The sequence below is a fragment of the Agelaius tricolor genome, unplaced genomic scaffold (genome assembly GCF_023055355.1).
Source record: "Agelaius tricolor isolate 1412-34295 unplaced genomic scaffold, bAgeTri1.0.p SCAF_9, whole genome shotgun sequence".
In the NCBI taxonomy this organism is placed as follows: Eukaryota; Metazoa; Chordata; class Aves; order Passeriformes; family Icteridae; genus Agelaius; species Agelaius tricolor.
In genome coordinates, this window is record NW_027269269.1 from 788,756 (window position 1) to 811,320 (window position 22,565).

General features: G+C 39.6%; 3 protein-coding genes across 8 annotated transcripts in view; 1 reads left to right on the forward strand and 2 right to left on the reverse strand.

Moving 5' to 3' along the window:
- Nucleotides 1-12,469, reverse strand: part of BRCA2 (BRCA2 DNA repair associated) — a 34,390-nt gene extending 21,921 nt beyond the window's left edge. Inside the window, exons 1-11 of the mRNA XM_071433946.1 lie at nt 12,260-12,469; nt 11,709-11,769; nt 11,269-11,372; nt 10,411-10,659; nt 8,390-8,495; nt 7,548-7,600; nt 7,402-7,442; nt 7,192-7,303; nt 5,541-5,596; nt 4,514-4,628; nt 647-1,825 (exon numbers count right to left, since the gene is read on the reverse strand). Of these exons, the coding sequence (XP_071290047.1) occupies nt 647-1,825; nt 4,514-4,628; nt 5,541-5,596; nt 7,192-7,303; nt 7,402-7,442; nt 7,548-7,600; nt 8,390-8,495; nt 10,411-10,659; nt 11,269-11,372; nt 11,709-11,710 (2,017 nt within the window). The 5' untranslated portion in view covers nt 11,711-11,769; nt 12,260-12,469. The remainder of the gene's footprint in view (nt 1-646; nt 1,826-4,513; nt 4,629-5,540; nt 5,597-7,191; nt 7,304-7,401; nt 7,443-7,547; nt 7,601-8,389; nt 8,496-10,410; nt 10,660-11,268; nt 11,373-11,708; nt 11,770-12,259) is intronic.
- Nucleotides 12,470-14,358: 1,889 nt separating this feature from the next.
- ZAR1L (zygote arrest 1 like) lies at nt 14,359-16,198 on the forward strand. The gene is made up of 4 exons (XM_071433960.1): nt 14,359-14,955; nt 15,355-15,447; nt 15,595-15,669; nt 16,055-16,198. The coding sequence occupies exons 1-4, from the start codon at nt 14,359-14,361 to the stop codon at nt 16,196-16,198; spliced, it is 909 nt and encodes a 302-aa protein (XP_071290061.1).
- An 837-nt stretch (nt 16,199-17,035) lies between these two features.
- FRY (FRY microtubule binding protein) overlaps nt 17,036-22,565 on the reverse strand; it is a 223,782-nt gene continuing 218,252 nt past the window's right edge. For all 6 annotated transcript variants that reach the window (XM_071433956.1, XM_071433957.1, XM_071433955.1 and 3 more), the window contains 3 exons: nt 20,724-20,834; nt 19,054-19,247; nt 17,036-18,498 (listed from right to left, as the gene is read on the reverse strand). In XM_071433956.1, the coding sequence (XP_071290057.1) occupies nt 18,240-18,498; nt 19,054-19,247; nt 20,724-20,834 (564 nt within the window). In that variant the 3' untranslated portion in view covers nt 17,036-18,239. The remainder of the gene's footprint in view (nt 18,499-19,053; nt 19,248-20,723; nt 20,835-22,565) is intronic.

The window sequence follows — 22,565 nt, forward strand, 5'->3', positions numbered from 1 at the left end:
AGAGAAAAATCTGAATAAATTTATTCAAACAAACGTAGATTCAGATTTTCATAAAATTTTGGCAGATTAGATCATTTCTATACAAGCTTAACAGCAGAACCCAAAGTATCACTTTTGTTCTCAAATGCAAATGCCTTGACAAGGCTGGAGGTCTCTTTAACCTATATTCTAACAGCCAGAAACAAGAGATTTTGCTGCAGCTAATGGTACCAGGTAAAAAACAATAAATAAATTTTTACTTATAATGAAATTTCAAAAGATGGGCTTCAACTCCTTGTGTCTCAACATAAGGATTTGTTTCAAATTTAAAGGACTTCAACTCCTAATATAAAGTAATTTAAAGTAATTCTTCTAGTAAAAACAGCACTGAAAAAGATAACTAAGCTTGTCATTTACAATAATGGCTCAGGGTGGAAGTTTCTATTCCAGAAACCAACCTGTTAGGAAAAAAGTCATAACAAGATTACTTGAAAATAATGCTATCTGTATCACTGTATAACAGAACAATCCCATAGATTGATTCCCAACTGCCCAGCTCCTTTTCCACAAACACAAGATTTTACATGATTTTATCTAAAACATTTACATGAAAGGCTCATAATAAATAATGAATCCTCCACAAATGATGAAAAGCTTAATAATGTACCTTGTTCAACATCACTGGCCACCAGACAGCCTCTAAATTCGTATGAATCAGATTCCAAATGCGGCAATGCAGTATGAATAGGTGATTCAGAGGTTACTTCTTTTCGTATTTTTTCTTCTTGATACAGTAAAGTATTATTTAGTCTATAAATAAATTTCTTGGATCTCTTTCTCAGACTCGGTAACATCTTCAGGTTTTTAAAACCAGACTTTGTAAGAGTATTTTCACTATTTATTAAATGTAGGTCATCACAGTTATCTGGAGATTTGGCACCACACAAACGTGGGTGAACATCAGTTATGACAGATTTGGAAGCTGCTTTTAAATGTGTGGAAAGCTTGTCACGGTGGACTACAGAAGACTCTGTGACATTTGCATGTTCAATTAAAAAAGAATTACAGTTTAAGCAGCTCATTTTGGAAACCTCAGCTGCACATCCTTTTACTAACTCTGGATCTTGAACACTCAATGACACAGATTTTACTGGAGTTATTTCCAATGTTGGGTTGTTTTCAGTGTTTTTCATTTCACAGCATTTTTCCGACAAATCCACACTCAACAGCTTTTGTGCTTTTAACAAGCCTGAAGAGTTCAGTAAAGATGTTTCCACAGCATCATCCTTGGCCATTAGTAATGACTTTTCTTCTAAATTTTCCTCCCTATGTAAGTTGGAGGGTGGAGAGCTACAGACAGACATCTCCAGGTGAGTTTCGTCAAGACCAGACAAATTCAGTTGAGACCACTGGCTTGATGGAGAGTGCACACCTTCTTTCACAGGCCTCTCATTCTCAAAGGACTTGTGTGCTCTATAATCATGCACATCTCCTGAGTTCCTAAGAGACTCCAATTCTTTTTCATGTCCTATTAAACAGCCATCTTTATCATCTCCTGTATCTTCACTGGTGTTTTGGAGTAAAGAACTGTTCACTCGAGTACAGTGGCTGTTTTCAGTCCAGCTATTTGTTTTGACTTCCTGTGAAATGCCATTCTTTCTTCCATTAGGCTGCTGAGAGGGAACATTCCCCTCTTCTTGTGTTTTATCTGGATTTATCTCGTATTTCTCTACTGCATCCAGAGCACGTGGCATCAGCAGAAGAGTTCCACTGGATTCAGCTGGCATATTGAGTGTGTCCTCAAAGCTATCCATCTCACCCAGTAAGCCATCTAACACCTCTGACTCTAGAGTTTAGAGAAGATGGAGAGAGGAAAAGAAGTAAGAAAATCAGCTTTAGGAAATAACTTGGGAACAGTATTGGTAAATAGAGCTTTCAATTTTATAGTCATTACCTTTACTCAGGAGTGAGTTGGTAAAGAAAAATGTTAGAAGAAACAGGAGGCAAAGGAAATACATGTAAATGCCCTGGCCTCCTGAGCTCTGCAGTGGCTAAGGCTGCCAAGATGAAACCTGGCTGCCTCAAAAGAGTATGTTTTTCCCTCCTACAGACAGAGAATGAGTAGTAAATTTGACAAGATAAATATATTGATATTTTCCTTCCAAAATTTACACCTGATGATAGGTAGGAGATAAGTTAAGAAGCTGTCAATTTACTGTTATATAAAGATTAATTATTAAATTGTCTTCTACTATGATATAAAATAGTACAGTATCTAGAAAGATTTAGAAGTAGTCTCAGTCTTTTAATTGATTAGGAAGCCTTTAAGTAGTTCCATGATTGGCATAAATATTAGAAAAATAATGAGAATTTTTTGTGTTTAGAAATAACATGCAATGGGGGAAAAATAACCCAAACTCTACTATGTAGAACTTATACATGACAAATCAAAATATTACCTTCTCAAATGTATTAAATGAGACCCACTTGTCAGAACATTCCACATTCAAAACCAGGTTTCATTTATAGACTGCTTTTTAAGGCTTTTTCGTATCACAGAAATCATAATAAAGTACCTAGAAAACAGTCCTCTGATTTCCTTATGCCCATAACCAATAGCTTAACTTTTTCCATTAGCTTTTTTTAGGTATAATTTTTTTTACTTATGACTCTAAAACTTTCCCTACTAGAACTTTTAAATAGCGTAATAGCCAAAAGATTTTCCATTTGGAAGTCCACAGAAGATTTCCCAGTACTTGGTCATTCACAACAAATTATTTGCAATACATCCACTAAAGATTCCTGCTGATGTTGTAGGCATAGAAAGTTACTCATTCTCTTTACTTTCTATTTTTTGCCTGAGTGGTAAATGAGATGTCAAAAAGAAGAAACTGTAACACTACTGATTGAGCATACAGGTAGGTCATCTTCCTTCACTAAAGTAGGTTCCTCTGAAGCAACTTCTGTGACCATAATCTTTCATCCTGTGGTAAGCTGTCAGTACAGCTTTCTACATAGACACAGCTTATTTGTTTTACTTAAACAAGAGACATTACTTTTTAGGATTAAAGAAAACAAGGACTAACTGCAAGACTGCACAGATACTGTCTGTACACTGAATAATCTTATGCCAGGGAAAAATAAAAATCAGGGAAATTAATTCTGACTTCTAAACTTACTGAAGGGTTGATGATTTGATATATTATGATCTTATTTTCTTTAACTAAAACAAAATGTATACTTAATAAAATTTATTGTACTTTATTACACTATTCCAGAGAAAACAAACATCTGAAAGCTACAAATGTGGACCTGTCCTTTTTATAGAGGGCATCTTCAAATGCCAAATTATCAAAAAGAGAAGATGTAGGAAGAGGGAAACACTTGCAAGTTATTTTCAACTCTAAAACAAATGGTCTTCTTCTCCCTCTTATTTTTCTCAGACATTAACTTATCTTGTCTACTGCAGTATGCAATGTAATAGGACCTACTGGAACACAGACCAAGACCAAGTAATTTGTGCTTAATTTCTAAAAGTATTTTGCTAATTACAGATTAATACGTTTACTACCAAACACATTTATTTTCAGCACATTTGGACCTACAGTGTAAAAACAGCAGGCCTATATCACTCTGTAAGCAACAATGCTTCCTGATGCTACCATTCTCAGCTCTCCTTATCAAATTCTAAACTGATTCTTTCAAAATTCTTACACTACCACCAAACCTTATTTTTAGGGCAGGTCATTCAATTCAGATAAGGAGACATAAAATCCTAAGGATATAGCGTCCTGTCTAGCCAGCATGAATCCCTACAGCACCCTTTTACACTCATGCATGCTGCACCAATTTCTGGTAATAATCTCCCCTTCTGCCATCATTTCTCAACTAAAATCAAAAAACCTCCCACTGAAATTTACACTTTCACTTGTTCACTGATGTGATCTAAAAACATGGAATGAAAGTATTTTCCCCTTGTCTTCTGTATTTTCTGCATTCAATTCAAGAAATCAGAAACACTCTTTCTCTAAAAGGATTTGTCACATTTTGAACTACCTATTTTGAACAGGTGAAGTCAATGAAAAAAGGATACAGCAAGAACAAAAAACAAGCTCATCACAGAATGGTGAGTGCTGGGATGAAACTTCATTATAAAGTTAAGCCTGCTCAATAACTAGAAGCAGTAGTCTTGCTCCCCCTTGAGCCTGTACCATTTTTCTGTCTCAGCTCTCCCACAGTCTCACCTCTCCAGCTGCAGTGAGCACACTTCACAGTACTAATCTGGTTGTTGTCCAGTGGCACCATAACCTGACTTTCATGGCTTAACCAGGACACTGATTTAATTCTCTGACTCAACAGACACTCCCCTTTTATAAGGCTAGATTAATTTTACAAATTAGAATAAATTTAGGGACTCAGAGTACTACACAGCTGGCAGAACAAACCAGCCACAGAACAGCCCAAAAGACAGAATGTACTTTTATCCCCAGTCTTGCTTCACTGAATACTTATTAGGTAAAGCATCAATGCATACCCAAATCTTTGATGTCATCTTCAGCATTTAGCTTTACTGTCTCTGGTACAGACAGCATACTTGCATCACTTATCCCAGGACATTTATCATGCTTGGAAAAATAGTTGTGCAAAATCTGTAAACCAAAGACAAAAGCTGTTATATTATGTACCAGTTGGCGTGACTTTACCTGTGAAGGACAGAACTCTAAACATTTACTGCAGTACCTGACTCCATCTCTCAAAATGAAAGGTAACATTTTCACAGGTACACGTGAAAAACAAATAAGCAGATAATCCCCATTTTTGATGCAAATTAGGTTCCATTTAAAACTCATCTTCAGGGCAGTGAATGGGTTCAGCAGTTTACTGTAATCCTCTCAAAAAGGGGAACAAAGGAGATATGAGGAAGGATAAATACATTTTGCCTATTTTCACTTGTAACTGTTTGTTAAATATGAAGTTTCAGGTCATTAAGGATCAAACTTAAATTTGTAATTGAATCGTTTTAGTGTCATCCTTGGTTTTTCAGTCTCAATAGTCATTCAGCTTTCATACACATTGTCAAATTCCAATTATGCAAGAACTTTCCCTACTACTATCAAAGGACTGAAATTAATACTCAATTTCAACTCTTGATTGTAGAGGTTGAGAGCAATAAGTTATTCCTAAAGAACAACTTCCAAAAATCTGATGAAGTGGGAAAAAACAAATAAATCTTCAGATAAGTAACATAATTCCTAGGTTTGATTCCTCTCAAAATAATACTGAGTGCTGCTGAAGCCAAGTGGTTTGGGGGGGTTGCTTTGGTTTTTTTTTAATAAGCACAGCAAAAAATATTCCTCAGAGAGGGTTATTTGTGAAAACACATTCTGCAACCGTGTATTTCAAATTTAGTCTTGTGAGCAGTAACTTTTAAAAAAAGAGTCAGATAGGAGAGCTTAAAATGAAAACGACAGAATTTTTTATTCTTGGCTCAAGGAATATAAACATGTAATGGAATAGCTTAACTGAAATTGAAGAACAACACAGCTCTTAAAACTACTTACTGTATCAGCCCTTCCATCCTGTCGCTTTGCTTCAGAAACAGAATCATTCTCTCTAGCTTTAGAAGGAGACAGACAAGTCAATTTATTTTCTCCTGAGTAATCTGCTGAGAGTGTTCAAATACAGCTGTGTTTTGGGAGGATTTTCATTGGATTATATTAAATTCCACTCAAATCTGTAAATAAACTACTAAAAACTAAAACTTCTAATTAAAAGTCATACAGTGGAAGGACAGTGGACAAAGGCAGTTTTGAACCAGCACAAATCACATATTATGGTTTCTGCTATGTTTCCAGTTACCACCTTGAAACAGCACTGCCATTCCCCTTTCAAGGAGTTATTCATGGCATTCCTCCCCATTTTCTTCTGTCCAAAGATCTGGATGAGATCTTCAAGCCTTTCAGGAATTTGGGGTTTTTTCCCACTTCCTCCCAAAACAGCAGTACTACCTTCACTTTTGTTACAAAAGGAGAAAGTGAACCCTCTTTTTAAAATGCCTGAAGAGTGTATATAAAAATATTTCATAGACACAACATCTGGTTTTGTGTAGCAGCTCTTTCTTTTCCCAGGTGTCAGAAGGCAGAGAGTATAATATCGCTATTATAAAATATTAAGCATATCCCAGACATGGGAGAATGAGAGCTCAAGCCATAGCTCATCCCCCAGAACATCATCATTAAGGTATGGATACTTCCCCCAGCCCTTCTTTTCAGTTCACACCTTTCTGGACTGCCTTTTCCCCTGTGTGGGCAGAGGCATAGACTGCGCCGGAGAAGGTGGCACAACTCAACAGCCTTGTGAATAGTACCACCCCTTACATCCCAAAAGTAATTCCCAATCCTAGGGTTCATTCTTAATATGCCTGATATGTACTATACAGTGGTAATTTAACAACATGAAAAAGAGCAATATCAGAAGCTAAGGAAACACATTCAGGTCTTCCCATTTTCTCATGAATTTTCATCAACAAATCATACAGTCAAACTTCATTTGGCTTATCATATGCTAATGAAATCTCACTTTCACCAACACCTTAGGCTGAGGCTTGATGTTTATCATCACTCTTAGTTACTACTGAAGCAATTATCACCTACTCATTCTCATTCACAGCTCTGCTGACACAGCTGTTTGTGCAGCTGCGCAGTAAATGAGCTCCGGGAACTGCCCCATCCAAACAAGCCAGGAAATATGAACCCAGGAGCTCAGGTCTTAAATTGGATGAGTATCCCAGTCCACCTCACTGGATTGATTCTGATGGCAGGCACAGTGAGAGTGGCTAAAATGCTGAACACAACACTGCTGCTGGGAGGTTAACTCAGCAGGCCACCTTCTTACACTTCATAAACAAACCCAATTAACTTAGCCCAACAGTTCCTAGTTATGTAACAGGGCAAAGCAAACATATCTAATCCTCTTTCTATGCTTTGCTATGTTATTTCCAAATTTATATGCCCTCACCCTTCAGACAAAGAAAGAAAACAACTGAAAAGTTTTCTGTGTAGGGCTGCATTATCTAAAGGCACCCACTAATAATCACTGTAAGAATTTTGTCTTCTTTTAGTTAAAAAAGCAAATATAGTTCATACTGAGTGAACTTCCAGCGTCAAAACTGGAAGTTTTAAACCCTTAGCAATTGCTCATTTTAAGAAATACCTATTATCACAGTTTCACCAAGGGTAGGAGGTGTGGCTAAAGAACTTGACCAGGACATATCTGGATCCACTTCTGCTCCCAGACTTTCAGAAATACATTTTGGAGTTCTGACCTAGAAATACATTTAACAATCATATATATAATTTCTATGCCACATTCTAAATCTACAACTCAGGAAAAGGAAATAAAATGCATGAATAAAATCTGTACCTCCAAAAGTTTTGGTGTGTAAAACAAGCTTCCATATGGACCTGAAAAACATTATGTACAAAGGACATTAAACAGTAACTAAAAAAGATGGATTTTTATCTAGAGATGTAAAATATTTTGTAGAACCAAAAAGTGAAGATACGAACCAGGGATATTATTTCTCTGAGGTGTTCTGTAAGTATTCCTTAAAACAGTTGGACTGCAAAAGAAAATTAAAGCCGTAATATTAATTTCATGTCTCAGTTTCTTAAAATAATTGAATATTTCAAACATTACATATATTACTGTCTCCATTATTTCTTTTCTTTGCACCATGGTTACTTCCCTGACTAGATAAAACACAGATTCCTCCTAACCATCAGTCAATATTTTAAACATTATCATAAGTCTAGTACAAACTGTAAAATATTTCTTTCAGGAAATAATTTAATTTTCAGTGATGATTTGTCATACAAGTAATAAATTCCAATGTAACCATGCATTTTATAATAGGCTGTATAAAACTAGGGAAATTGGCTTAACTGACTGCAATTAAATAGTAAGTTTAACTCTTCTTATAATCAACACAAATACTTTGATAAAATTTATCTGAAATACAGATACTAAGTCTGTAAAAATCAAGGCTATTATTAAAAAAAAATCTCAGTAAATATTACAAATAGCTTTACTACTTGAGAAGCACATGACACATCACTACTACTCTTTCTTTGGATGTTTGGACTTGGAAAGCTGAAATAATGTTAAAAATTTTTGTATTCCAGCTGTGAAAGAGTAGAAAAATAGGAAGAACGATCACCTGGAAGCAAGGACATCTTTGAATTTAGCTAGTGTTTTATTTTCAACTCACCTAGCACCTACAAGTATCATAAACATATCAGACATACGAGATTATTCACTGCTCCTAAAGTTCAACAGTCTGGTGGGTTAAATGTTGCTTTTTGCTTAAGGCCCAGATTATTTTCTATTTGTGTTGACATATTTAGCATACCTAGCAGTGAGGCAGTTGTGGAGGGTACCAGGAGGAGAAGTAAGCATTTCATTTTCTTGGTCTATTTTTCTTTCTGTGTTACTTGGGCTTATCAAATTCTCTCTATCTACAACATAGAATACAATAATCAGCACAACTTTGCAGAACTCCAGGTAACAATTTCAATTTTGAAGTTTAAAGCTAAGCTTTCAAAAAACCCAACCAAAACCTAATCAAAACAACAACAACAACAAAAAACCCCAAAACAAAACAAAAAAACCCACAACCTAATCCTAATTTCTATTCTAGTATTTTAAATATGTTCAAATTTTATATCCAACCAATGCTACACATTTTTCAAATGCACAGCCAAGAAGACCCCTCATTATGTCACTTTATTGACTTGGTATTAATCAAGTCATATATTCCATTCCATTTCAGTTTTAGTGTACTGCATTGTGCCTTTCCTGTCATTGCACAAGTTATTAGCAAAAATACAATATGTGCAAACACAGGTTTGTGCAGCTTCCCCTCAAATTTACTAAGTCATACACTTATTGATTCAAATAAGCAGCAAAAATCAAAAATTATTTCCAGAACTGTTGTTGGATTCACTGCCACTGTCAGCAGCATCCATTTATTTGCAAAGCATCTCCAGGCAAAAGACAATGCTCCCACTAAAGCAGTAGAATCCTATGAACAGTGAGACCCTTACATGGACAATCAACTACTAACAGGAATTTCTACTCTGAAGTTTCCAAACAACCTTAGTATCAGAAATTACACTTTAGTTTGTGCATTTCTCTCTGCTTCTGAGTTCCTGAGTTCATGTGCACAGCACAGGTGCATTCCAGTACCATACCAAGGCTTGAAATCCATCAGCTCCCATCCAGGCTCCTGTTTTCACAAGAGCCACTGGGCTCTAACCAAGAAAACAGAATATTTCAGGCAGTCACATGTGAACTTTGAACATATGCAGACCAAAATGGACCATTTTGAAATAAACAATCATAAGGTTCCTTCCTTTGCCATTTATGAAACTGCCAAATGAAATTCCTGAAATCAAGAATTACCTAGGGACTTGACACTGTAAAATACAAATAGCTACACATTTAGAAGAAACATGTTCTCAGCAGAAGTTGAGCAGAAACAAAGAGAGTTACAATATTCCATGGAAGTAGTGTTATAAAGTATACTTGAACTGCAGCATAGCTCTAACCCTTCACAGAATTTGCACAGGATTTAAGAACAATTCTGGTAATAAAAGGGAGTCTTGTGCTTGTCTGTAACCTGGTTAGAAAAACTTATCAGAAGGACACAGGCATAGCAGATGGACTAATCACATACTTCAGGAATGGGGTTAAATACTCTTCCAAAGAAGAGATTCTTACAGACAATGTTGCATATGTTCTCCATAGAAAAGGTTCTTCTTGCTGTCCAAGGAGGGTGGGTACATCAGAAAGGAGAACAGTGATATATACTTCCATGATGTACTTGGGATTTGGAAACAATATATGACAAGTACCTCACAAAATTCCTTTTTTTTCCAAATGGAAAAATGTAGTTTTTTCTATAATTTACAATCTTAATAACTCAAAGAGATGGTGCTTCTAAAACTTTCCAAGAAAGGTTAAGGAGTGCCCTACAGATTGCCTCACACTTCATCATGATAAGGATGATAAGGAAAGCTTCAAATGAAGCTTTCCCTTTAAAAGCTTCAAAACATCTGCATAAAAAAATTAGACTGCTAAAAAATTCACTTTGATTTGCAGTCAACAGGTTATACTGAGTTCATATCCCCTCATATTAACAGTACTTAGAATGTTTGGACCACAACAGTATCATTTATACAGGGAATTTTGGTTATATATTACCAGTTTATCACAACCTGAATCCACTATTAATATTAATTCTGCATTTTTATAGATGATCTTCAGAAGACTACTAAAATAAGCTTTTTAGTCCCACAGTTCCTGCAGTAGCATTATCTATTACATTAATGATCATCAGCTGCAACAGAAGGTTAAAAAGAAGTTACTCACTTGCTCCTATTTTTTTCTGATCTGGCTCTTTTTCAGGAGAAGAAGGTGGCAATATCGCATTTTGTTCTTTAAAGAGCAGTGGGGTTGATGCCAGCTGACTGTATGTAGAGGGTTTTGTCCTTGGAGTTTTAAAAGCCGTTTGATCAAGCCAGCCAGAGGGCCCATCAAGCTCTCCAAAGGATTTGGGCTCATATGGGGCTGCTTCTGCGCTGAGTTCTTCAAACCAATTGAGACTGATAGGCCCTAAATCTATGAAGGAAAACATACAGAAAACCACATGAAAAGGAAAAAGGTTGCTTCATGGAGGATGTGAAAACATATCAGGCATTTAAATGCTAACAGCAAAACACACCGCTCCTTCCACTGCCATACTCCTGGTATGCTTGTTTCTAGATGGTTTTGGACTCTGATAACCACAAAATATAAAGAGATCTCTGCCCAAATTCTCAGATCATTAACAAAATAACCAAAGGACCAGAAAAATATCCAGTTTGTTTAAAATCACAAGTATACTCTGGCTTTTAGTTTCTCATTTTGTTCAGTGGCAAGCTAAACAGGTTCCTTTTAAAATTACTAACTACCACAGGTGTCTCCTGCAAAACACTAAGCCTGGTCTACATGTGGGTATGTATAGAGGTGCCAACTCTAAAAAAGCAAGTACAAAAAGTAACTATATAAGCATATATCATGAAAAAAACCTACAAACAAAAATTTGAAGAAATCTAGGAAATAGGTTTGGGGCAAGAACAGCAGCTAACAACTTGCATAAAGCTTTCCTGTAAAACATACAGCAAATATGTACAAAATATTGGTGCCCAGAAAGCAATCTTAGTAAGAATTACTTTAGATAAGCTGTACCTGATTCACTGCAGTGTGCCTTAAATATTTCAAAAAAAGTTAGTCTTTCCACAGGTTTGCAAGCCATTTTCTTATCCATTAAATTACCGGAACAGTTGAAAAACCTGAGAAGAAATAAAACACTTTCATACACTGCTGTTTGAACACCTTAGGCTGGTTTTCCTGCATTTTGTGGTGTGCCACAGCCCAGCTTGTTTTGCTTTGACTGAGATGTGAGCATTCAAACACCACAATGATGAACATGGTGGGAAAACAACAGAAAGGAGAATAGGGAACTATACCAGAGATAATGAAAACACTCAGCAAACACACGACACGATGGAATGGGCAGAACACTTCTGAAGTATTTTAAACATAAATCAAAATCCCACACTCACTACACTATATTAGGATGAAATATGTACTATCACATATATACTCCTACAACCATTACAACTTACATGTCAAGAATTTGATTCCAAGTTGCTTTCAGGTGGAGCAGACACTGCCAGCTTCACAGTTCTATTTAAAAAACAAGTTTAATAAGCCCATAGTGAGACTTCACCGTTAACACATCTATGCCTTCCACAGTAAACGCCGTTTCCCACATGATGGCCGTGTTACACACGCTGCCTAACCAAAACCGTGGGAAAACGGGCGCTTTAAAACAGGGTACGGGCTGCATTAAGACAGAACACCGAGGAACTTAACACTGCCTCAGAAGTACATTTTAAAAAGTGCGATTTGACCAGTCCGCGCTGTTTTCCGTGAGGGGAGGGTTCCTCCCGGGCAATGACTGCGCACGGAGCGCGGCCTGTGCAGCCCCGCCGGGTCACCGCGGGGTCACCGGGGACAGGCCCGAACCCCTCCTTCCCCTCACCGAGTCACACGCGGTGACTGCGGCCCCCCGGCGGGCTCTGAGGAGAGGAAGGGAGGCCCGAGGGGCGGCAGTGACACCCCCAAAACACAGCGCAGTCCCGGGGCAGGGCCGAGCCACACGCGGGGCCGTTACCTGCCGGCGGCGCCTCGGGCGGGGCGGCGGCCGCAGCATCGCCTCACGCAGGGGAGCGGGGCGAGCGGGGCGGGCAGGGACGGCGGCGGGGGATGAGGGGGCAGCTCAGACCCCCAGCCCGGCCGCCCCGTTCGAAGCTTGGCGCCAACGCAGCCCCGCGCCTGCGCAGCGGGAGCATCCGCCGCTCCCGCCCTCCGCCGCAGCCACCTCCCGGCAAGGAGGCGGCGGAGCGGCTCCGCCTCGGCCTGCCCTGCTCGGCGTCCGGCGTTGCGGCCGGGGGACACGTGGTGCCCGTCGTAAGGGCTGTCCCGCCGTGGCTGGCTCCGCACACAGCAGAAAGGGTGCGTGCCCTGAGCCGCGATGGCCGCCAGCAGCTTGGCGAGTAGAGGGGAGGGGAGGAGACACCGCATCCACGGCTGTCATGGCCCGCGTTGCTGGGCAACAGCAGCCAACACCGACCCCTCGGGAAAAGGCTCTGGAAGGCTCCCAGTGGCAGGGCCGTGGGCAAGTGAACTGTGCAAGCCTCAGACTCTGCTTCTCAGGTGGCTTTGTAGGCCTTGACGCATGAAATGGTTGTTGACATTCCAATAGAAAGAATGTTACTATCCTCCGCATACATGTCCATTCCCGCTTTGTCTCTTCATTAAATTCTTGGCTTTGGCGATGGAACAACTTCAAGATGTGTGGAACACTCTCCACCACCAACTTTGAGTTTACAATCTTCATTTTAGTGGGATGTTCATCTATTCTTGTGCCATAAAGGGGTTTCTTCCTACCTCTCCACAGCAGTCCTTATGTTGCAGTTTTACCACATCACCTGCTTAGTCATCTGCCACTTTCATCAGTTTCTTGTCTTAGAATAATTTTCCATATACCTTGTCCTTTCAAGGAACTTTAACTTCTAACCCTGCAGTGTTCTCGGAAGCTGCAGTAACTTTCTTCCCAAAGCGTTTTAGAGGAACTCAAATTGCTGATTTAAATGATGGCATGTAGTTTCCAATTTGATTTCCATCCCCATTCCTAAAGCACCTTAAAAACTTACTTTTTTTGCAGCTACACTGCAATCATTAAGTTTTAACTTGGCTACATCAATACCCTATTTTTGCTTTGATACCAACAGCGCTTTGAAAACCCAAGCACATCGTGGAGTCTTGAGATATTTTTCTTTTAATTATGATGAATGTGCTTCCTGAATCTTAATCTCTGTGCCCTGTAAAAATGCTGTTTCTTACTAATTTATTTCAGGACCCTTGAAAGTGTCGAATACACTGTGAAGGTTTAAAGACATCATCCCTATCAGGTCTTCTCTGGCGTCTCTCTTACTGGCCCAGTGAATTTTATAAAGCAACACATTTATAAAGATGGTTCTTTCAAACAAAGAAAGGATTTCACATCACTGCAGTTCCAGGGATTTAAGGGTTACATACATAGTTTGGATGATTTAAGTACATTATTCTAACTGTATTGCCTTAAAATTGAAATAAAGTGATGTAATTTTGGAAGAAGGAAGAAGATTAGACTAATATGCACATGCTTTTATTACTTGCTTGTATTATTAACACTTATTTCATATATAGATATTAAGCCACTGCTTTCCTTACTTCAGTTCGTATACAGGGGTATATTCCATCTTTTCCTAAAGCGGTTCAGTTGATAGACAAAGTTTCAGGTAGATAATCCCCAAGTAATAGAAGAATGGGGATACTCTGACCTTTTAATACTGGTCAAGACTTCTTTTCAGAGATGTAATTGCCTAAATTCTTTGCTCAGCTCTCCGGGGAACGCCCAGTTTATCAGGACTTTGTTAGTTCCCCAAACCCCCTTTTCCTTCTTTTAAGACTATGAGCAGAAAGAACTGTGAGCAAGCAGGCTTCTCCTCGCTATGCAGGCCGTGGTTTTCCCAGCTGTGGCTGAATGACATCTCTCCATCATTAGAGTCTGGCAGAGAAGGAAGGCAGGCCGGCCTTCCCTTGCCATCAGCCCCCCTCCTTCCCTCAGCTGCCCCCACTTTCCCCATCAATTAGCAACCATTAGCTCCCCAGGTAAGATAAAAGCAGGGCAGGGACATAGGTAGGGCTAACCCTTCAGCGGCGATAACCATGGACAGCTTCGTCTGTTCCCCCTTCAGCCCGTACCAGACCGTGAGGAGCAGCCCCGCGCTCGGCCGCGGCTGGGACACTGCGGCCAAGCAGCCCAGCTGGAAGCAGAGTAAGAGCGGCAGCATCAGCCCCTTCCTCGGGGGCCCCTTCACGCCGCTGCCCTCCGACTACCTGGACAGCTACCGGCGGGCGCAGCTCCAGGCGCTGCTGTCGCAGGTGGGCCCCGCGCTGGCGCCGCGGCCGCGCCGGGCCAGCACGAAGGAGGCGGCGGTGCAGGTGAGCCTGCGGGCCGACGTGGCCGTGCAGTGCTCGCTGGGGCCCCGCACGCTGCCGCCCGCCCGCGCCTTCAGCCCCGCCGGCCTGCGCGCCCTGGGCCGCCTCGCCCTCTACTCACCCGCGCCCGACCGCCGCCTCTTGGCGCCGCCCGACGCCGCGCCGCTCCCGGAGAAGGCAGCGCCGGCCGAGGAGACCCTGACGGCGGACGGCGGCGAGGAGCAGCAGGAGGGCCCGGCGGAGGCCGCGCTGCCGCCGCGCCAGGAGCCGGTGGGGACGCGGCGGGAGGAGACCGCGGCTCCCAGGCAGAGAGCTGCCTTCCAGGTGAGGCGGGGGGCTGAACCCTCGAGCAGGGAGGCCAGAAATCACCTCATGAGCAGCACGGTGGTCCCTGTCCTGCCCCGGGCTGGCTCTGTCTCACCTAGAGCAGAAGAGCCCCCAGCCTGTGAAAACCCACACGTGCAGATCAGAGCATGGCAGAGTGGTTTCGGTTGGAAGGGAGCTTTAAGGTCATCCAGTTGCAACCTCCCTTCCATGGGCAGAGATGCCACCTACTAAACACTGTTGCTCAGAGCCCCATTCAGTACAGCTTCAAATATTTCCCATATGGCTTCCTGGGCAATGTTTTTCAGTGTCTCACCATCCTTGGGGAGTAGTATTGAGGGAGCTGGGCTGGGTGCTCTCGAGCTGCTGGAGAATGCTCAGTGAACTCTGTCTCTGCAGTTCTTGGAGCAGAAGTATGGCTATTTCCACTGCAAAGACTGCAAGACCAGATGGGAGAGTGCTTACGTGTGGTGCATTTCTGGAAGCAACAAGGTAGTTAACAAGTAATCTCTTTTCTCCCGAGACTTGTAAGAATGGCATAAAATCTCTGACAAATCAGATGTTTTGGCACAAACTTAGGTACCTGTGTACAACACCTTGAATAAGTCTCTCTACTTACAGAACTTGCATTTTTTTCAGGTGTACTTCAAGCAGCTCTGTCGCAAATGCCAAAAAGGCTTCAATCCCTATCGAGTGGAAACAATCCAGTGCCAGGTAAGTTAACTGTACTCCATTAAGACTGTCAGATGTTATATACACTAATTCTATTGTTAAGTTTGATATTGACTTTATCTGGAAGAAAACTTGACTTCATCAAATTACTAGGAAATGTTATTTGGGAAATGTGTATTGGGGTAGGCCTCCCTCCTCTTAGGGATGGCTTATCCAAAGAGTTTTCATATAGCATTATGGCTTGCTACGTTTATGGTGTTTCTAGGTGAGAAAGCTCTTACACCTTAATCCACAGGGTTTTTACAAGAGTTTTTAAGTTCTTAAGTATATCAGCCCCAATGTGTTGCTGTTATTAAGGAAAACCAAATGTTAACATGAAGTGCATCCTCTCTGATCTACTACTACTAACATATCTTTGTTTCTTAAGATCTGTTCCAAGACTCGTTGCTCTTGCCCTCAGAGGAAGAGACATATAGATCTCAAGAGACCTCATCGCCAAGAGCTCTGTGGCCGCTGCAAAGGCAAAAGGCTGTCCTGTGATAGCACTTACAGCTTCAAATACGTTGTCTGATCCATGTGCCCTCTTCTGTTTTGTGCTTTGCACTTTGTCTTTTGCAATGTTTTGATTTAAGGCTTTTGACCTGGCATTGGATAATGGATGAAGACTTCAGTATTATTGTAAAATATAATAACTTAAAGTATGTAATTTCACTGACTATATGCTGTAAATAAAGTTAAAAAAGTTTGCACTAGTTTGATACCCCTTAGTTTCAGCCTCCTTTGTTGAAAGAGGAAAGTATATCTGTAAGGAAGCAACCCATTTGATTTCCTAAAGATAGACTTTGTTTTGAAGACTTCAGGGAATGCTAAGATTCAGGCTACAATAGCAAGTTTTTCCTTCAGTCACTCAAACTGAACTAGGGTGGAAGATGCAAATGTTCTGGAGCATAAAGTCTGGTGTAAATGCAAATGTGTCTTCCCCCTGCCTCTGTCAAATGTATATATAAAAACCACAGCTGCTTGGTAATCAAAGACTATCTGCCAGAACAGGACTATGGCTGTAAAATGGGTGGGGAAAGGGTGTAAGCTGCCCATGTTCAAAATGAGGAGGGGAAAAACCTTTTGATGGCAGTATCTGTGCCAGTGTAAAAAACACTCTTTAGGGTAGAAGGAAGTTCAGAGGCTTTCAGAGTCAACAGAAGACCAATTAAACTATTTTTGCTGTTGTAGCCTTCCATGCTGAGTTGTGAGGATTTTTTGTCAGGCTGTAGTTACATTTCACTCTTTTCTATCAATAATTTCAGCATAAACCAGGAGCTGGGTATTTTTTGGGGGGCTGCTGATCATGGATACCATGTACAACAGTACTGATTCAGACAAGAACACAGTTTTCACAACAAGCACGTACTGTGTTGTGACTATATGCGACTTTTATACTTTAGTTAAATGGACGTACTGATCCAAATTTCAAAGTTACTTCACAAAAACAGTTAAGTGTATTTACAGTGTGAATAAGTTACATAGCTGTCAGAATAAAAGTGTCTCAGATGTGCAACAGATTTACATGCATACATTTAACACTGGACAGCAGTTAAATGTAAGAAAAAACCCATATAGTCATGACTTTGTATATATACATTACAAATAAAATAAGACCTCTCTTTGAAGAAACTTAACATGAGAACTTGCATTTCACGTTAATATTTTTACTTTTTATACTCAAAATTTATATTAAATAAAAATATGCATGCTTAACAGTTCAAAAGATTTGACTCTGTGATGGGACTTTCTCCTACAAAATGGCAAGTTAAATTAGATCAACCATCCTTTAATAGTATAAATATATTCATAAAAGCAAACCTCTAGTAAAAAGCAGCCAAGGTCCTTAATAAAAAAAAAAAAAGAAAATCTATCAAGACCTTTCATAATCCTTGGGGGGGGCCTAAGAACAGACCTCTACAATATGATCCAGTACCTTCAGAGACAGTAGCCTAGTAACATTAGGAAATGTACTTCATAGCAGCTCATTGTTTTAAGATACAGTAATCATATTCAAATTACAGTGTGCATTAAATTATAGTCTGTTTACAGTTTGTTTCATATACACAGGCTCTCAGCTTTTGACCAACAAGTTTGTGAGATTCCGTGGCCAGCTTCATTCTGCCCATCTTTCACTCAACTAAATAAGAAAAAAAAAAGGAAAAAATGTACAAGGTTTGTTTTTTAACAAAAAATACTATTTTGTGAAGGAAACATTGCACTTTTGCCAACCAAAAATTAATTTGCTATAAAGGAAGTATTGTTCAGTGTAGTAGGCTTTGGTATGCAATGGAAGTCACTTCTTCAGTAGTGAGTTGCAGTTGCTCAGTGAAATGCTAACTGGTTTTTGTGCAACACAGAACAAAGGATGTTGTCCCAGGTGCTCTATGCTACCTCTGTCCTTACAGTATTGCTATGTGTTTGAAGTTCAGCCCATCGCTTTTTAGAGGAAATCCTAAATGTAACAAGAGTGAGTACAGTTTGACCAAACCTTTGCAAGGCTGAGAAGACATCGAGCCATCTCACTCCCACAGGACAGCACTCCCAGCTTGAAAGGGGGCCCAAGGGTCCTGTCAGAGACTTGTGCCGGAAACGCTGGAGTCTGGAAGAAAAGTATTGATGACCCGGTAGCTCTGAGCTCTGCGGATCATGTCGCGGATCTCGATGTTCAGCTCCATTAACTTGGTGCAGATTTCAGTCAGGCTCTGGTTGGAGCCCACCAGTGCATAGGTGCCCGTCTGACCCAGGGTTTGGTGGCGGAAGTAAATATTCAGTAGTGTCTGGACTTCATCATCAGAGGTGCTTCCAAAGATATCATTGGGCCACAAAATCCTGGGATGAAACAGGAAAGGAGCAGGCATTTCATTATGGGTTTATTAGCAGAGAGAGGAGCTATGTGACAGAGATCTCTAAAAGAAGAATGAACTTGCACGTGCTTATAAGCCTAAAGCAACTCACTGTTTTACACCACTCATATGTTACTCGTATTCTGGTATCAGGAACTGAATACACATAAAAGTGCAATTTCCATTATCTAAGAAAATGGTTAAGAAAACTCATTCAAATAGATATAAGTGAAACTAGGCTGAATGTTAGCTCATACCAATGACATGCACCTGTAAGGAATTAACTCGATACAGATTCTTAAGAGCCTCACAGGACTTTTGATCTAGAGAATGTAATTAAACATCTTAATTATTGCAAGCATGTGTTTGATAGTTACTTGTGGCACACCTCTCCAAAAGCCAGTATCAATGCCCCTGTGTTCCTTGTTGAAACAGTAATTAATTATGCTGATCCTGGGCATTTAATTTTGTTAGGAAGATAATGAATGCACACTTTTCTAATAACATGAAAGTCTAATATGAGCCATGTAGCAAAACTTGCCTGCATTCTCTTATTTGTCTGACGGCTTTAACAAGTTCATTGTTTTTCAAACACTCCAGCATGGACTGAATAGCTGCTTCAGTAGAGTTGAATGTGGGCTCAGATTCTGTTGTCAGAGGCTCAGCTGCAATTGCAGCAGTAGCATCCTTCAGATTTTTCTTCAGTTCACTCAGTTCTCTTGACATATTTAACAGCTGTTCCAAGGAGAAAAATGAGAGATGGGTATTTTCATTCTCCATAAGCCCCACATGGAGTAGGTACTTCAAGTTTGTCCTTACTACTACATTGGATGTACACATTATGAAAAAGACCCCAATTTAATACAAGGACATTTCTTGATCTCTGTACAATATAGAGAAAAAGCAAACTACAGGTTTGTTTTTTTTTTTTTTTACCTTTGTGCATCCTTTAACATTATGCTGTAGTTTTGGCTTGCTAAAATGCAGGAGCATATCTAAACAAGATTTTATTTTTCACCCTTGCTACTTTTTTCACATCATAGTGGAAGAACTGAAAAAAGCATGTACTTCTCCTAGCAAGGTGTTGGTATTTATTTACAAAACACATGCAGCATCTGACATGATTAACAGATGGACAAGAAATGTATAACCCTTTCTCAGGCTGAAAAGTTAAAATGGCATAAGATTCATAAATACTTAGTTAGTTAATAATTTCCAAGGATCTTCTTTTTCATGCTTTTCATACTTTTACCTACATCCTAAAAATAACCACTGTCACATGAACTGACAATGGAATTCTTCAAGTGATAGTTTGTGGATCCAGCAAAATATGCAAATGTCATAGTGAAATATCTATTCTTTGTACAATTGTTTCCCAGTTCCATGGGCTGCATTATTTATAACAATTTAACAAAGTCATAACTGTGAAATACACTTACAGAAATACAAAGGAATACAAAATATTTTACAACTTATTTTTAAAACTTACTATACTGCTCTAGCAGTAGTAGATGCCTATTGTCCTGTCTTAAAAGTGAACAGCCTAGTCACAATGTGAGCTAGCCTTCACAACATACAACATATACAACATATCCTTAAGATATAATAAATATTCAAACTCTTTTTACTCTGACAGCACATCTGATAAAACAATTTCTGTTTACAGGCCACATATAAACTACTAGAATATGTAATAAAATACATGTAATCGCTTCAAATTTTATTTTACAAAGCAGAGTACAACAACTTCTTCTACCCAATAGTTTAAAATATATACATTTTTCTCCTTACCAGGAGAAAAATACACATGGAATGGTAAGTTAAATGATAATCATTCAGCTTAAAGTGATCACCTCAAAGATATTTCAAAGTATTACATATTTTAAGCAACTGCTGAAAATAAACTTGACTAACAGTACTGTTCTTGTGAAATTTTTTTTAAGTAAGATTCATAGATATATCTAAAAACAAAAAGATGTTTGGGTCAAAAGTGAGAGTGTGCCATGTCAAAATATTTAAAGAAAAAGGTTTGTTAACATTACAGAATTAAAAATACAGGACATTAAGGTATTTAGTTGATTATGTATGCCTGCAGATTTATAGTCAGTGTGAAATAGTGGGATCCTTGTTGTTAAGTCCAGAGAAAGGAAAAATAGGAACATGAAAATAAAGTGGAATTTTCAGTATAGGACTTTGTAGTTTGTTACATACCTCTGGCATGGAACTCACTTCGTGCACTTGTCCAATAAGTTTACAGTAGGACTGAAAAAGCAACAGCAGCTGGAAGTGCAGTTTATATAATCTCTGACAGAGTTCCAATTGCTAAGGAAAGATTTGTTGGAGAAGAAATAATTATTAGTGAGTTTAGATAATTTTTGATAACTAACAAAACACAGTGAGATAGTTTGTTCTCAAAAACATTAGTTTACTGAAGTATGATCATATACTATTTCAGAAAATAAGTAATGATTTTTCTTCTAAGAAAAAGCAGCTAAGTCATATATGACATTGAAAATAAAATTATGACAACTAGGTCTCATGTAGCACATGTCAGCATCAGCCTCAAAATATTCTGTTTTGGTTAGCTTCACTGTCTCCAGTTTGCAGCTGGAAAGCAGAAACAGAATACAGGGGAAGTGACTTCCCTGCATAGAACATCAAACTCCTGAATTTCAGAAAAGGTCAAAGACCTCTTCTAAGGGATGGATATCTAAGACAGAAGCCATGAAATAGTAGTCCAAGATGGTCGAAGCTCCTGCCTGCTCCTCTGAGGAGAGAGAAACAGAGGTGATAAATTCATCCAGGAGTGAGATGGAGGAAATGCCAGCCCTGGAAGTTAAAACACTTTTCATGGATTTTCCACCATCTTAAAGAAACTATGCAACAGATGGATGGAGTTTAAGGTGTAGGAGGGTATTTGGCTTCTATGAAGTATTGTCCCAGATTAAGTAGATACCGCTCTATGAATATTCACTTGTTTCTTCCAGTGTAAAGTGCAGCATGACATAAAAGATGTCAGACACATTGAAATAATGGGTGATGGGCACGGCTGCCAGAGAGGTCAAGTTAATATGCTTATAGTTCCTGGTATTCTTGTGTCTAACAGGAGGGCAATTTTGTAGTTCCACAGCTGGATCATGGTGAAAAAGGGAGGAACATTTAATATTCAGCTAGTTCTATAAAAAGTGAAAATTCTGCAAGTACTAGTCCTGACCTTGTACTGACCCTTTGTCAGGAAAGCCTTACAGACGTCCAACCGTATTTCATTTGCCTACGGTAACAGACACCGTGACCAAGGGTGGGCTCAGTGATATGTCCATCTGTTTGGAGGAACTTAAGCAGAGTTTCATGCCAAAATTGGCAGAAAAGAAAAAGCTATTCATGTTTGCTTCTTTAAAGCACTTCATCCATGCTTAGTTACCAGCACATGCTGCAGCTCTTTGCTGAATTTGGGACTGTGCAAATGTCAGCACAAACACTAATAGAAAGTACTTTAAGTACATTATAAATGTTAATTTGACTGAAGTGTTTTATTTACATATGGTTCAACATTTAAGTGCCACATTTTTTAATAATAAGCCAAAATTAGAATCACAGTTTAGTGTTCCAGTTCCAGATTTCTGTACCAGCCTCACAAGCCTGAGGGGCTAAGGTCAAAAGCAAATTTCATCTTTTTTCATCAGGGTGAGGTGAACACCAACTATCCATCAGAACAAACAGCCAAGGGCACTGCAAATATGAGACAGAGCTAGTCTCCTTCTAAAGAGGGTTTGTGGAGGAAAGTGGGAGTGGGAGGATAGTGCCAAGCCAGAAGGTGTCAGCCTAGCAGGGTTTGTCCTGCTGAAGGCCAGGCACATGGGGCTGCTCACACCTCAGCACCAGCAGAGCAGCAGAGCTCAGCACTGTAAATTTGCCTGGTCTGAGCTCTGTGCCATTCTGGATCTGGTATCTGTGTCATTATGTTTAATGTCTATTACTGGAGGGCGGCACTGGAGTGCTCCTGTCCCAAACAGAAAGGAGGAATTTCAGCAAGGAGGAGGCCTTCAGCAAGTT

Coding starts and splice junctions, on each gene's coding strand:
- ZAR1L (XM_071433960.1), top strand. CDS start 14,359: ATGGACAGCTTCGTCTGTTCCCCCTTCAGCCCGTACCAGACCGTGAGG. Junction 15,448..15,594: donor GCATTTCTGGAAGCAACAAG/GTAGTTAACAAG, acceptor CATTTTTTTCAG/GTGTACTTCAAGCAGCTCTG. Junction 15,670..16,054: donor TGGAAACAATCCAGTGCCAG/GTAAGTTAACTG, acceptor TTGTTTCTTAAG/ATCTGTTCCAAGACTCGTTG.